The sequence below is a fragment of the Neomonachus schauinslandi genome, chromosome 6, assembly GCF_002201575.2.
Source record: "Neomonachus schauinslandi chromosome 6, ASM220157v2, whole genome shotgun sequence".
Taxonomy (NCBI): Eukaryota; Metazoa; Chordata; class Mammalia; order Carnivora; family Phocidae; genus Neomonachus; species Neomonachus schauinslandi.
In genome coordinates, this window is record NC_058408.1 from 115,770,100 (window position 1) to 115,784,339 (window position 14,240).

A 14,240-nucleotide genomic window follows, 5' to 3' on the forward strand; every position below is an offset into this window, starting at 1 on the left:
CCCTGCAAAACTCATGGGTTTGGAGATGTAGGGTGGGCAGGGATTTGGGCTCGTCTTTGGGGGAGGGGACCCACTATGCTGGGACTGAGGCACGTATGATGGGGAAGGGCAGTTCCAATGAGGCATAGGGGGGCAGAGCTTGGTGTAAGTTAGTTAGATAGCAAGTGTTGGTGCTGTGCTGGTTCCCACAGGTGGCCTTGTTTATGTTGAGGGGCGGGGAAGGAAATGGCACCTGCCAGTTCCTGTGTTCCTGTATTGGTCTCTCCATGAATGTTGCCTCTCTGAGACACATTCTGAGATGAGCAAATAACCTCCCCACAGCATGTGCTCCAAGCATTCTTCAGATCACTGTTTCCATCCTGTATGTCCATGGGCTGTCTGCAGATAACCTTATTGGGCATAGTGCTGCCAGGGCACAGTCTTTCTGTATAATTGTTTCCATATTAATAATAAATAATAAAATTAATAATCTGTAATAACAACTAACATGGCTTTTAAAATGGAGTCCTGAAAAACCCTGAAGGTAGATATTATTATTCACATTCTATAGATTAAAAAATTGAATTCAGAGAGATTATAAGACTTACATTAATTTGGGGCTCCTGGGTGGCTTAATCAGTTAGGCATCTGTATTTGGCTCAGGTCATGATCTCAGGGTCCTGGAATCGAGCCCCGTGTTGGGCTCCCTGCTCAGCAGGGAGTCTGCTTGTCTCTCTCCCTCTGCCCCTCCCCCTGCCTGTGCTCGCTCTCTCTCTCTCAAATAAATAAATAAATAAAATCTTAAAAAAAAAAACCCAAAGTGAGTCTCTTGTAGACAGCATAAATTTGGATCCTATTTTTAAATCAATTCCCCAGTCTATATCTTTTGATTGGGGAGTTAATTCATTTACATATAAAGTAATTACTGACAGGGAAGGACTTACTCTTGCCTTTTAATAATTTTCTGTATGTCTTACAGCTTTTTTGACTCTAATTTCCTCTGTTATTCTTATTTTGTGTTTTGCTGATTCTTCTTTTGTAGTGACATACTTTGATTCCCTTTTCATCTCTGTGTATATTCTATGGATATTTTCTATGTGGAGATTAGAGAGATCATGGAGATTATGTAAGAAAATTTAAAATTTTAACAATCTGTTTTAAATTGATAACAATTTAACTTCTTCAATTGCATATAGACTCTATTCCTTTATAGCTCTGCCCCCACCTTATGTTACTGATGTCACAAATTATATCTTGATATATTGAGCATCCACTAACATAGATTTGTAGTCTATTTTTATACTTTTTTCTTTTAAACACTGTGTAAGAATTAAAAGTGGATTTACATACCAGATTACATAATACAAGTCTCTATACATCCATATATTTACCTTTACTGGATAACTTTATATTTTCACATAGCTTCATATTACTGTGTAGCATCCATTTGTTTCAACTTGGACTCCCTTTAGCATTTCTTATAGAACAGATCTGGCAATGAGCTCCTTCAGTGTTTATTCATCTGGGAAATTCCTAATTTATCCTTAATTTTGAAGGACAGTTTTGCTGAATATAGTATTTTTTTGTTGATAGTTCTTTCTTTCAGTACTTTGAAAATATACCAATGCCTGTTAGCCTGTAAGGTTTCTGCTGAGAAAGCCACTGATAATCTTATAGATGCTTCCTAGAATGTGACAAATCACTTTTCTCTTGCTGGTTCCAAGACTGTCTTTTGGTCTTTGACTTTAAGCAGTTTGATTATAATGTGTCTCAGTATGGGTCTTTTTGCATTTATCCTACAGTTATTTGAGCTTCTGGAATTTGTCCATTTCTTTCCTTAAATTTGGGAAATTTTCATTCATTATTTTAAAAATGTGCTCTCTGCCCCTTTTTCTCACTCTCGTTTTTCTGGGCCTCCATAATGTATATGTTGGTCTGCTTTGTGGTGTCCTTTAAGTCCCTCAGGCTCTCTTTACTTCTATTTTTTTCTTTTGTTGTTTTTGTTCCTCTAACTTGATAATTTTAAATGACTTGTCTTCAAGTTTGCTGATTCTCCCTTCTGCCCAATAAGTCTCCACCCTGCATAGTGAATTTTTCAATTCAGTTATTATATCCTTTAGCCTCAGAATATCTGTTTTGTTTTTATAGTTTCTGTCTCCTTGTTGATATTATCATTTTTTCTTGATTTCATTTAGTTGTCTTTGTGTTTCTTTTTTAGCTCATCATGCATCTTTAAGACAATTGTTTTAAATTACTTGCCAGATAATTCACAGATATCTGTTATTTTTAGGGTCAGTTCCTGAAGATTTATTTTGTTCCTTTGATCGAGTCATATTTCCCTATTTCTTTGTGTCCCTTGTGATCTTTTGTTGAGATTCGGGCCTTTGAAAATTAGCTTTCTCCAATTCTTTATGTACTGGCTTTATGCAGGGGAAGACCTTCACCAATCAGCCCAGTTTTTGGACCTTTCGGTCTTTTTCTGGGGATGCATCTTCTCCAGGCTTTTGTGTGTGCCTTTCTTCCAAAATACATGTAGCTGTTTTTATCTGTCCTAATTTCCCTAAGAAATTCCCTGCTTTTGGTTTTGGTTTCTGTTTTACTCCTCTGCCTATAATCTCTTGCTCCCCTACCACCTGTCTGTGGAACATCGGATGCCCTGTGGCTCTAAACATGCTACGGCACCTGCCTCTGTTTTCAGTGGCCTCCAAAGTGGTGACAGATCTATGCTGCCCTTCTCATCAGTGTTCCAAATCAGCGGAGGCAGAAACCAGTCCCTCAGGCAGCCCACTGACAAACCAAAACTCTGGACACAAGGTCCACCCTTTTCTTTCCATCCTAAGTGATGGGGTGAAAATTGGGAGGTTTCCTCCTGTTTGTACTGCTCTGTGTCAGACAAGGGGAGGGGCAGAGGTGAGGAAAATGCTATGAACTTACCCTTTTGTGAAGCTTTTGTTTTTTGTCTGTGCATTCACTTGGGGACTGTAGGTTTTTAACTAGTTTCTAGTGTTCTCACAGAGGTATTTTGGGTTATCTCTTGTTGTTAACTCAGTGTCTCCATGGGGGAAATGAAGGCCTGGAGCTTCCAGTTTACCATCTTTCAGATATCATCACTTCTATTTTTTTTTTAATAATTCCTACCTCTTTATTAATACTCTCTATTTGGTGTAACATTGTCATCATACCGTTCTTATATAAAGATATTTTCTTTTAGTTCTGTGAACATATTCATAATGACTGTTTGGAAATCTTTTTCTGTTAAATCCAACATTTGGTTGCTCTTGCAGGTAGTTTCTGTTGCCTATTTTTTCCTGGTATGTATGTCATATTCTTCTATTTCTTTGTATGACTTGTAATTTTTTGTTGGAAACTGAACATTTTAGATAATATATTGTATCAACTTTGGTACTGGCTCCCCATCCCAGGACTTGTTATTATTCTTTGCTTGTTTATTTGTTTCGTGACTGACTGGATCATTTTAGTGAGGTCTCTATCCTCCCCACAGTATGAAATATCTGACATAAACCTTAGGAAGTATAGCTTTGAGTATGCTCCCAGACATCCTGGGGTGACAGTGGTACTGGTAGGTCTTTTCCACTCTTTCCCTCATCATACCCAGCTGTTCAACTTCACTAATTGCAAGATGATTGCTGTATTGTTTCAAACAATGCCCTGGGGCATAAAAGACTCTCTAAATGAATTCAGTGAAATTGTGGCTTCTTAGTAGGAATAATTTCTTTTTTTTTTTAATTTAAATTTTGTTATTTAACATACAGCGCAATATTGGTTTCTGTAGTAGAATTCAGTGATCATCACTTACATACAATACCAGTGTTCAGCACAGGTGCCCACTTAAATACCCATCACCCATCTAGCCCATCCCCCACCCACTTCCCTCCATCAACCCTCAGTTTGTTCTCTATCATTAAGAGTCTCTTATGGCTTGTTTCCCTCTCTCCTTTTTTTCTTTTCCCCTTTCCATATATTCATTTGTTTTCTTTCTTTAATTCCGCATATGAGTAAGATCATATGGTATTTGTCATTCTCTGACTGACTTACTTCACTTAGCATAATACATTCTAGCTCCATCCACATCATTGCAAATGGCAAGATTTCATTCTTTTTGATGGCTGAATAATATTCCATTGTATAAGGTCAGTGTTTGATATTTGTTCTCATCCCCAGACAGCTCCTCCCAGCTATTTTACTCCTTGGTCCTCCCCTGTTAACTAGCTGCTAGTTCTAGGCTATATCTTTATTTTATCCATGATTCTAAAGGTGGAGTATCTTTCCCCACAACCTCCACTGTTCTTGAGAGTGCCCTACAGTTGAACTTTGGATTTAAATTTACTGTATTCTTTTTGCTTTCTCTTTATCTCATCTACTTTTTGTTCCTGTTATTCTTATTTTATGCTTTCTTTTGCATGTCTAAAAGTATTTTTTATGATTCCATTTATTTTCTAATTTGGCTTGTTAACTATAACTCTGTGTTTAAGTTTAGTGGTCCCTTTAGGGCTTATAGTATTCATCTTTGATTTATCACAGTGTACCTCAAGTGATATTATATCATTTAATATATAGTATTAAGAACTTATGATAACATTATTTCATTTCTTCCCAGATGGCCTTTGTGTCATTGTCATCATTTACTTCTGAGTATATTATAAACCCCACAGTATTGTTATTATTTTTCTTTAAGTAGTTTATTATCTTTTAAATAGTTTTAAATATTAAATAAAATATTGCATCTTTCCTAGAATTACCATTCTGTTGCTCTTCGTTCCTTTGAATAAATCTAGATTTCCATCTGGTATAATTTTCCTTCTCACTGAAGATTTTGTTTAACATTTCTTGTATATGTTTGCTGGTGATGAATTCCGTCTATATTTCTGAAATATTTTTCACCTTTATTTTTGAAAGCTGTTTTTCCTGGACATAAGATTCTACACTGACAGTCCCCTCCCCGCCCCCCACCCCTGCCCCGGCCTTTCTGTTCTTTAAAGGTATTTCTCCACAGTCTTCTTTCTTGCATTGATTCTATAGAAGGTCTTCTGTATTTCTTATCTTTTCTCTCTGTACTTAATGTGTCTTTTTTACTCTGGTTGTTTTTAGAGATTTTCTGTTATTGGTTTTAAGCATGTGTCTTGGTGTGATTTTCTCATTTTTATTGTGCTTGGAGTTTATTGAATTTATTATATTTGTGAGTTTATATTTTTTATTAAATTTGGAAAATTTAAGGAATTTAATTTAATTTAAGGAATTTAAAGGAAAAAATTTAGCCTTTATTCATTTGGATATTTCTTACATTCCACCCCACTCCTTATCTCCTTATGGGGTTTAATCACACATATATTGGGCTATCTGAAGTGGATTTATGGCTCACTGATGCACTATTCTTTTTTTTTTTAATTTTACTTATTTATTAGAGAGAGAATGAGAGACAGAGAGCACGAGAGGGAAGAGGGTCAGAGGGAGAAGCAGACCCCCCCCCGCCGAGCAGGGAGCCTGATGCGGGACTCGATCCCAGGACTCCAGGATCATGACCTGAGCCGAAGGCAGTTGCTTAACCAACTGAGCCACCCAGGCGCCCCTGATGCACTATTCTTATGTTTTTTGTTTTCTTCTGTGTTTGACTTGGGTAGGTTGTATTGCTAGTTTTTCAAATTCACCAATTTTTTTTGTTTGTTTGTTTGCAATGTCTTGTGTACTGTTAATCCTATTAATTATATTATTAATTAAAGACAGTGTAGTTCATGTCTCAAATTGTATTTACATCCTTTAAATCTTCTATGTTTCCATTTATTATGATTTTCTATAGTTTTCTGAAGATTTGGAATACAGTTATAACTGTTTTAATGTTCTTGTCTACTAATTTTATAATTTTTGTCATTTCTGAGTTGATTTTGATGCATTTTTCTCACCTCAAAATATGGGTATATTTTCCTACTTCTTTGCATGTCTGGTATACAAATTATGCCTAGCATGGGAATCATTTTAAGATTCTAGGGGTATCTTAAAGAAAATAATAATGTTCAACAGTTTGTTGTAGGGAAAAATGAGCTGTTCTTGGTTTTTCTGCTGGTTTCTCATAGAACTTTAACAGAGGACAGGAGTCAACAAAGATTTAAGATAAAGATGTAGAAAGATTGAGATGAGAAGGAACAAGGTTGAGGAACTCTGATAGAGTGGTGTTTCCCTTTTCAGGAAGGTATGAGACAAGGCTAGTAGGTATGAGGGAAAAGCAGAAGAGGAAGGACTTGAAGAGTATGAAACACACTCAGGTCTATAGCTGGGAAATAAGGACTCAACCAAAAATTAATAATTAGATTGTTTTAATAGTTGGTCCTAGCTGAGGTTAGGGCATAGGGCCTGGGAAGAGTGGGCTATGGTATTGCCTAGGCAGGACTCCCCATGGCATTCTATAGATCCCTAAGTTTGCACAAGTTTCCAAGCATCTCCTTGCTGGAAGACCTCCCCTTTCAGCTCTGTCTCATAGCACAGCTCCTACTATCTTTCAGTCAGTCATTCTATAGCTCTGCCTGGCACTATTGTCTATCAGATGGCAGCTTTTGGGGATTACACATAATTTTTCAGAGTCCCACCACTCAGGGACTCTTGATACTATATAAGAATGTTAGAACTCTTAAATTAATTTTCTTACTTTCTCCTTTTAACTTTCAGTGTAGATCACTTGCCTCTCTGCTTTTACCTTCCCTTCACCTTTCCCTTCCTTCCTGTATAACTATATGATCATTCTCCTTTCCTTTTTTGAATCTCTGTTTGAAGGAGTAGCATAAATTTCACTCTGACTGCTGGTCTTTTTTTGTAAATTCTCCTATCTTTAGTTTCTTCTTGTATATCTATGGAAATAGTTATTTTTTCCCCAAAGATTTATTGTTCCTTTTTCCTATATGACTTCCCAGCTTGAGTACATTTCCCTTGCAGCTAAAAAGGCAATATAACTGCATTTTTGCCCATAGACCGTGAGCAGAAGTTATGTGTGCAAGTATGCCTCACTTGCTTGAAATAAATTGCTTTCCCAAGGCTTCCTGTCACTTTTCTTCCTAAAAGCTGAAATGTGGAGGTTGTGGAATCTTTCATGAAGTTGAAGACAATAATGGCCTAGGAGATCAAGAATCATTGACATGGGAGGAACTGGATCCCTTAGTGAAATGGGGCAAGTTTACCCCATCAGTCTGGAAACTACCCCACCACTCATACACACTTCAGATTATTGAATAAAAGAGAAAATATTAAGCCACCATATATTTGGGTTTCATTATAGCAGTTCATTATAGCAGTGTAGCCTTTAACTTGACTAATACACATTTATTCATGAATGGTGACATATCATTAACATCCTTAACATCCCAGGAAGGAAATTTTTTGTTTATGTATCTTCTATTTTGTTGGAAAAAAGATAACCTTATTGGGCGTAGTGCTGCCAGGGCACAATCTTTCTGTGTAATTGTTTCCATATTAATAATGAATAATAAATTAAATAAAATATATTAATAATCTGTAATAACAACTAAAATGGAGTCCTGAAAAATCCTGAAGGTAGATATTATTATTCACATTTTATAGTTTAAAAAATTGAATTCAGAGAGATTATAAGACTTACATTAATTCAGGGCACTGGGTGGCTGAGTTGGTTAAGCGTGTCTGCCTTTGCCTGAGGTCATGATCTCAGGGTCCTGGGATTGAGCCCCTCATTGGACTCCCTGTTTAGCAGGGAGTTTCCTTCACCCTCTCCCTCTGCCCATCCCCCCCCCACTTGTGTGTGCAAACGCACGCATGTGTGCTCTCTCTTTCTCTCAAATAAATAAATAAAAAATCTTAAAAAAAAAGACTTAGATTAATTCACACAACTCCTTAAGTAACAGGTCTCAAAGCCATTTGTGAACTATTTACTTTAGTGCTTGTTCTAAGTACCTCATACTGCTTTGTAAAATTAAAAATGATTGAAGTGCCTTTTAATAACAAACCCATTTAAGTCTCCAAACAAACTAGTCAGTCACTTAATCAACAATTATGCATTGTCAGCTATATTCAGGACATTTTCATAGGGAAGAAGGTAATAGACATTTCTAGCCTGTTCTCTGCTCCTACAGAAGAACATAAATATGTAAACAGCTGCCACACTGGGGGAAGAGGAAGTAAAATATTACCAAGCCCTTTTCATGTATTAGGTACTGCGATAATGAGGTAAGTCTTATTATTATAATTAAGTCCTGGAGAGGTTAGGAGACTTGCCCCAAGTCACAACCAGTAGCTTTCAGACTTGGGATTTGACCCCAGGTCTGTAAAGACTCAAGCCCATGTTATTATCACTAAAGCATGGTGGGAGAGTCCCTGGATGTGACTGAAATTTAGCAGAAGGTAATCACTTCCCTCCAGGAAATCAAAGAAGCCTTGGTAGAGTTGATAGAGTTAGATCTGGATGGGCTTAAATAGGGAGAGAAAATATGAGGACAGGGGAAGGGAAGATAGCTTGGTAAGGGAGCCAAGGTGTGAGTGAAAGTTGGTGAGGGGGCCAGTGCTGTTTGTAGGGATGGTTTATGCTAGGGAACATGGGGACATTTGCTTCATGGCTCTAGACTTCCATGAAGGGCAGTCTAGAAATGCTAGCTGCCTTCCTGACACACCCGCCGCCCAGCCCAATCCATAAGTGTGAGCTCATTATTCTGAGCACCTGAACCTGGGTTTGCACTGCCCCAGATTCTGTGAACTAGGAGAAAGTTTTGGTCCTTCTCTCTGTCCAGGCTCACACCCTTTTATATACATTTGGATCAGAAACCTGAACTGGCCTTTGTCTGAACACTAGTGACAGCCAAGCACCCAGCAAAGTGGTACTTAATTGCTCCTTCAGGGTCCACTTAGAGTAATAGCTGAGAACAGGTATCCCAAGTGTCTCCCATTGGCAGTGACAAACTTTGCTGAAGATGAGTCACAAATTGTTGGCAGGATTAGCTTAAATAGGGGAAGAAAACCTTTATCTAGACTGATCTTGTCCTGGATTGTATACTGCTTCAGTGTCCCCATGTTTCCAACCTCGGTCATGATTGATGAGGAAAGGATGGCTATACATAAAATCTATTAGCTCCACAAAGATGAAGAATTTTTTCAAGGTAATTAGGAGTATTCTGAAGATGGCTTATTCTATTGGGTGATATAAAAGGATGAGAAAAATTCTCATAACTCTAAGTCTGCTTGATTTTTATCATTAACTATATATAAGACCTGATATTTTTTGTTTAGCTGACCTACAACCAGTAACATTTATAGATTTATCACTCTGTATTATTACTGTTTGATCAAAAAATGAATAGAGCAAATAGGATGCAAAAACTGCCTGAGAGTTTAGGGTTTGCATTCACACCTCAGTCATAATAATAATCATATAAATTCTTGGTTGATTTTTCTTGACTGTTTTTGGACATTTGATGAGGTTAGATTTAGTGGGGCAACTAGCAAATTACACAGCAAAGAATTCTAGGCTGGAATCCCAAAGTCCTGGGACTAGATATTAGCTTTGTCACTAATACTCTGTGTGACTAGGGTAAGTCACTTGGATGCCTCTATGACTTTACAATAAATGGGTTGGACTAGGTTGTCTTCAAAGTATCTTTCAGATTTAAACCCAAACATATGAGATTTTGGCATTTTCTGATTTTTATTTTTCTGTTCCTGAATTATGTTTACAATAGGAATATTTACCTTCATATGTAATTAAATGAACATTGAATTAATTATATGGTGTCTGAAAATCCTCAAACTTCTTTAGAGATAAAAATAATAGAAGTAGTCAACTTCTCCATTATTAATTGAATACCTTACGATAGCAATAATTCTCCACTTTTGAAATTATGAACAATAAGTTGGAATGAAGATAAAATTTCACTAAAAATAAAGTCTTTCACATAAAATCCAAACTATCTTTATGAAAAACTAAGTGAAATTAACTTTTTAATTTCAGAGATTTGAGGACACTTCGTGCTGTTTCTTTAAAGTAATCAAATCATCCAAGATGCATTTTTATTTTCTTTGAAACTTGAGTGCTGAAGGGTCTGGTAAGTGTGGAAAATAATCACTCTTTAAATGTCCTATCACCTCACATGTGGAGAGTCATGTAGTCTACATGTAGTACATGTTTAAACTTGGCAATTGGTATCTGAAATCTTTTTCTTTTCCCTCACATCTTTGGTAATAATTTTGTGATGCTTGATAGGGATAAAAGCCAATGCCCTACGAACCTCAGGAGAGAAAGGTTTTTGTTATTTTCAGAAGAGGAAGTAACTGGCTGAAGTCCAACAGAGATTTTATGGTCATTCTCACAGAAAGAATCCTGGCTCCCGGATTCTTTGATCTTCCTGTTGATCAATTGGATGAGGAGACTGTCCACCTGCCGTGGAAATTATAGTGAGAGGGTAATTATCTGAGGGATAATTTATTCCCTGAATGTGAATCAGTTTGTTGACACTTCCTTGTGCTGAGCACCTGTTCAAAACTTCCATTTGTGTTGCAGTTCCTTATTTTTCTGTCCTCACCCTGGAGTTAAGAGAAAGACTGGGTATAAGGTTTCCTTCATAATAGGTTCTTTTGGTACTCCAGTAATGCTATGTGATAGACCCACATTCTGTTGCTCAGTGTTTGGTGATGGAGTTGTCTATCTCCTCTTAGGTGTGGCCTAAGACAGAGACTCATAATCTGTTTGGTGGAGTGGACTGTGAGTGATGACTGGAGCTGTCAGGTGGTTAGAATCCTAGGGAGGAAATTAGCAGGAAGTGCAGAAACCTTACATGGAGACATCCATGGGGCAAATCCAACTCTGTTCCTTTTCAGCCTCCTTCAGCTTTTCAGTCTCACAGTGGTCCCTGGAGTTAAATGGAGTCACCCACCAGACTGTGTTGAGGAGCCAGTAAAGTTCCAGAGGAGCAAATAAAATCTCCAGATCCCCAACTCAAACTATACAAGAGTAATATTCACTACTTTTGTCCCAAACAAATGTGAAATAAGTTAAAACATATTGCATTTATTATCTTCGGCAAAGTGATAGAGCTGACCTGATACCTTGCTGCTGGAATATACAGATGGAGCTCCATCATTTGCATCAGCTTTGAACAGACTTTACACTAACACAGCCTATTGCTCTGAGTCAGAGAAATTTTATGCTCTTCTATTCAAAGTGTGATATGACTTGATCATAGGTGTTTCGTCATTTTGTATAAACCTTTTAATGCTTCAGTGTATTGAAGTTTGACAAAAAGCAGAATTCTTAATTGAAAATTAGCATCTTCCTTAATTTAACTCCTTTAATGAATAGAGAGTTGAAAAGAAGGGAAAAGCAAATGTGGTACCATGCTGATTTCATCTTAAACAATACAGAATGTGCACTGTGTTGAGAATAGAAACCACTCTGCTTTTATTGGTACTGGACTGTTCTTTACTATTAGTTCAACAAACATATCTGGAGACCAAGAAGTGGTGCTCAGAGATGAATGAGGCAAATGCCCCAATCTTAGAGGACCATACCATGAAGTGATGTGTAATGGGTTCTAGGATAGAGGTCAGTACAGAATCCTGAGAGGCCACAAAGGAGAGAGCGGTCCTTTCTCTCTAGGGAAGGGATGTTAGAAAAGGGGAGAGATGATGATAGACCTGGTTCATGAGAAAGAAAGCATTTCTGGCTGAGGGAGTTGCAAGAACAATGCCACAGAATTCTGGCCTGGCTGATGTGTTGGCCAGACTGGGAATTCGGGGTGTGGCTGGAGCTTTGGCTTTGAGGAGTGAGATGAGAGAGAAGACATTGTCTGGAGAGGAGGTGGATCCAGCTGGGGGCCTTTATTCTGTCAGACCTGCCTTTTGGAAAAATCAGAGAATACGGAGAAGCACAGGCAAAGAAATGAAATCAAGTATTTATCCCCACTGTTCAAATTCTGTTCTATCATTTGCCAGTTGTTCTTTGCTACAGATGTATATATAAACATGATTTTTTTTTCTTAAACTCAAAATAAGATCCTAGTGTACACACTACTTTTGAATTTTCTTCTTTCTATTTTTATAAGCATCAGTAAAACACTTCTATAGCATCATTTTGATAGGTATAGAGCATTATGCTATGTCAATACATCATAATATACTGACCTTTAAAAGTATAGTTGCTTTTACATTTTCAGTATTATAAATAATGCTGTGATGACACCTTGAAGATGCTCTTAATTATTTCCTTAGGATAAATTCCTAGAAGTGGAAGTTCTGGCTCAAATGGCATATGAATTTTAAAAGGCCTGCATCTTGGCACCCATGCTAATGTTGGTCAAAACCAGGCTTTTCAAACTGCCAAATCATGGTTCATAAAGAATGGATTGTTGATTTAACTTGCATTTCTCTGAGGTTGAATGATACTTTATGATAATTGGCCATTTGTACTTACTTTTTATGAGCTATATGTTCATGCCCTCTGGCTAATGTCATATTGGCATGTTTCTCTGCATTAATAAGTCCCAGTACATCTGTATGATATTGCTCATGGCATGATGTCAGGTATGAATGAAAATGATAGCAGCCCACTTTAGAGATACCTCTCATTTCTCTCTCTAGCCCTGAAATCACATGAAGCTGTGGGTAGAGAGTCACCTGATAGTCCTGGAAATCCCTCTCAGCCTAAGAACCATGAGTAACCAGACACTAGTAACAGAGTTTATCCTGCAGGGCTTTTCAGAGCACCCAGAATACCATGTGCTCTTATTCAGCTGTTTCCTCTCCCTCTACTCTGTGGCCCTCACAGGTAATATCCTCATCATTTTGGCCATCACCTTCAACCCTGGGCTCCATACCTCCATGTACTTTTTTCTGTTCAACTTGGCTACTATGGATATTATCTGCACCTCTTCCATCATGCCCAAAGCTCTGGAGGGTCTGATGTCAGAGGAGAGCTCCATCTCTTACGGGGGCTGCATGGCCCAGCTCTATTTCCTCACATGGTCTGCATCCTCTGAGCTGCTCCTCCTCACAGTCATGGCCTATGATCGGTACGCAGCCATCTGCCACCCTCTACATTACAGTACCACAATGAGCAAGGCATTCTGCAGCAAGCTGGCTACAGGTGTATGGGTGCTCTGTGCCTTCAACATGGCCATCCACACTGGGCTGATGCTACGATTAAATTTCTGTGGCCCCAATGTCATTACCCATTTTTTCTGTGAGGTCCCTCCTCTGTTGCTTCTCTCCTGTAGCTCCACCTATGTGAACAGCATCATGATTGTCCTGGCTGATGCCTTTTATGGCATATTGAACTTCCTGATGACCATCGTGTCATACGGCTTTATCATCTCTAGCATCCTAAAGATGCGGACTGCAGAGGGGAAGAAAAGAGCCTTTTCCACCTGCTCTTCCCACCTCATTGTGGTGTGTATGTATTATACTGCTGTCTTCTATGCCTACATAAGCCCTGTCTCCAGCTATAGTGCAGAGAAGAGCAAGTTGGCTGGCGTACTGTATACTATGTTGAGCCCTACGCTCAACCCCCTCATCTATACTTTGAGAAACAAAGAGGTCAAGGCAGCCCTCAGGAAGCTTTTCTCCTTCTCCAGAAATTAATTTCTGTCTTCTGAAGCTTTTGTTGGAGATTGCATGTTGAAGTCCACAGTGGTCTCAGAGACTCTCCAATGATTAAGGCTTTGAAAACTACCACTAATGGCTCAGTGTGATTACTAATAGATTTGCAACATGGCTTGAAGAGCAGTTATTGTTACTCATCTTGGTTTCCTGTAACCTTGTAATTTTTATATTTTCTACATTTTGTAATGGATTTCAAAAAAATAAAAAATATTTAAATGAGTATTGAGTGATTAAAACCACATTACTCATTTGATAAAACAAAACTCATTTGATCTATATCCTTAGAAAATTGGTAATTCAGTTAAGAATATACCAGTACCCATGATGATGAATATAAAAAAGAAAAGGCATAAAGAGTGTTGCATTCCAGGGTGTGGTGTGGATGTACAAAGATGTGTGCAGTGTGGAAGGAGTCCTGCACTTGTCCAGGAGAAGATCTGGGTTCAAATTCAGACTCTTTCAGAGCACTCAACCCACTTCAGCTGTAGTTTCCTTCTAAGTGTAATGAGGAAAATAAACAACCCAGAGGTACTATCAAGACTGAACAAGAGAACTGAAGACAATGATATCAAGTGCTATCTAAGTTTAAGATATTACTGTTGGTGAGTGATCGCTGAGGACAGGAGCATCCAAGGAGATCT

At 38.0% G+C, this 14,240-nt stretch overlaps 1 protein-coding gene across 1 annotated transcript; it reads left to right on the top strand.

Annotated features, from left to right (window-relative positions):
• Positions 1–12,591: 12,591 nt before the first annotated feature.
• LOC110589626 (olfactory receptor 13A1) lies at positions 12,592–13,578 on the top strand. Its single transcript, XM_021700161.1, has one exon. It carries the CDS (start codon positions 12,592–12,594, stop codon positions 13,576–13,578), a length of 987 nt encoding a protein of 328 aa, XP_021555836.1.
• Positions 13,579–14,240: the final 662 nt, after the last annotated feature.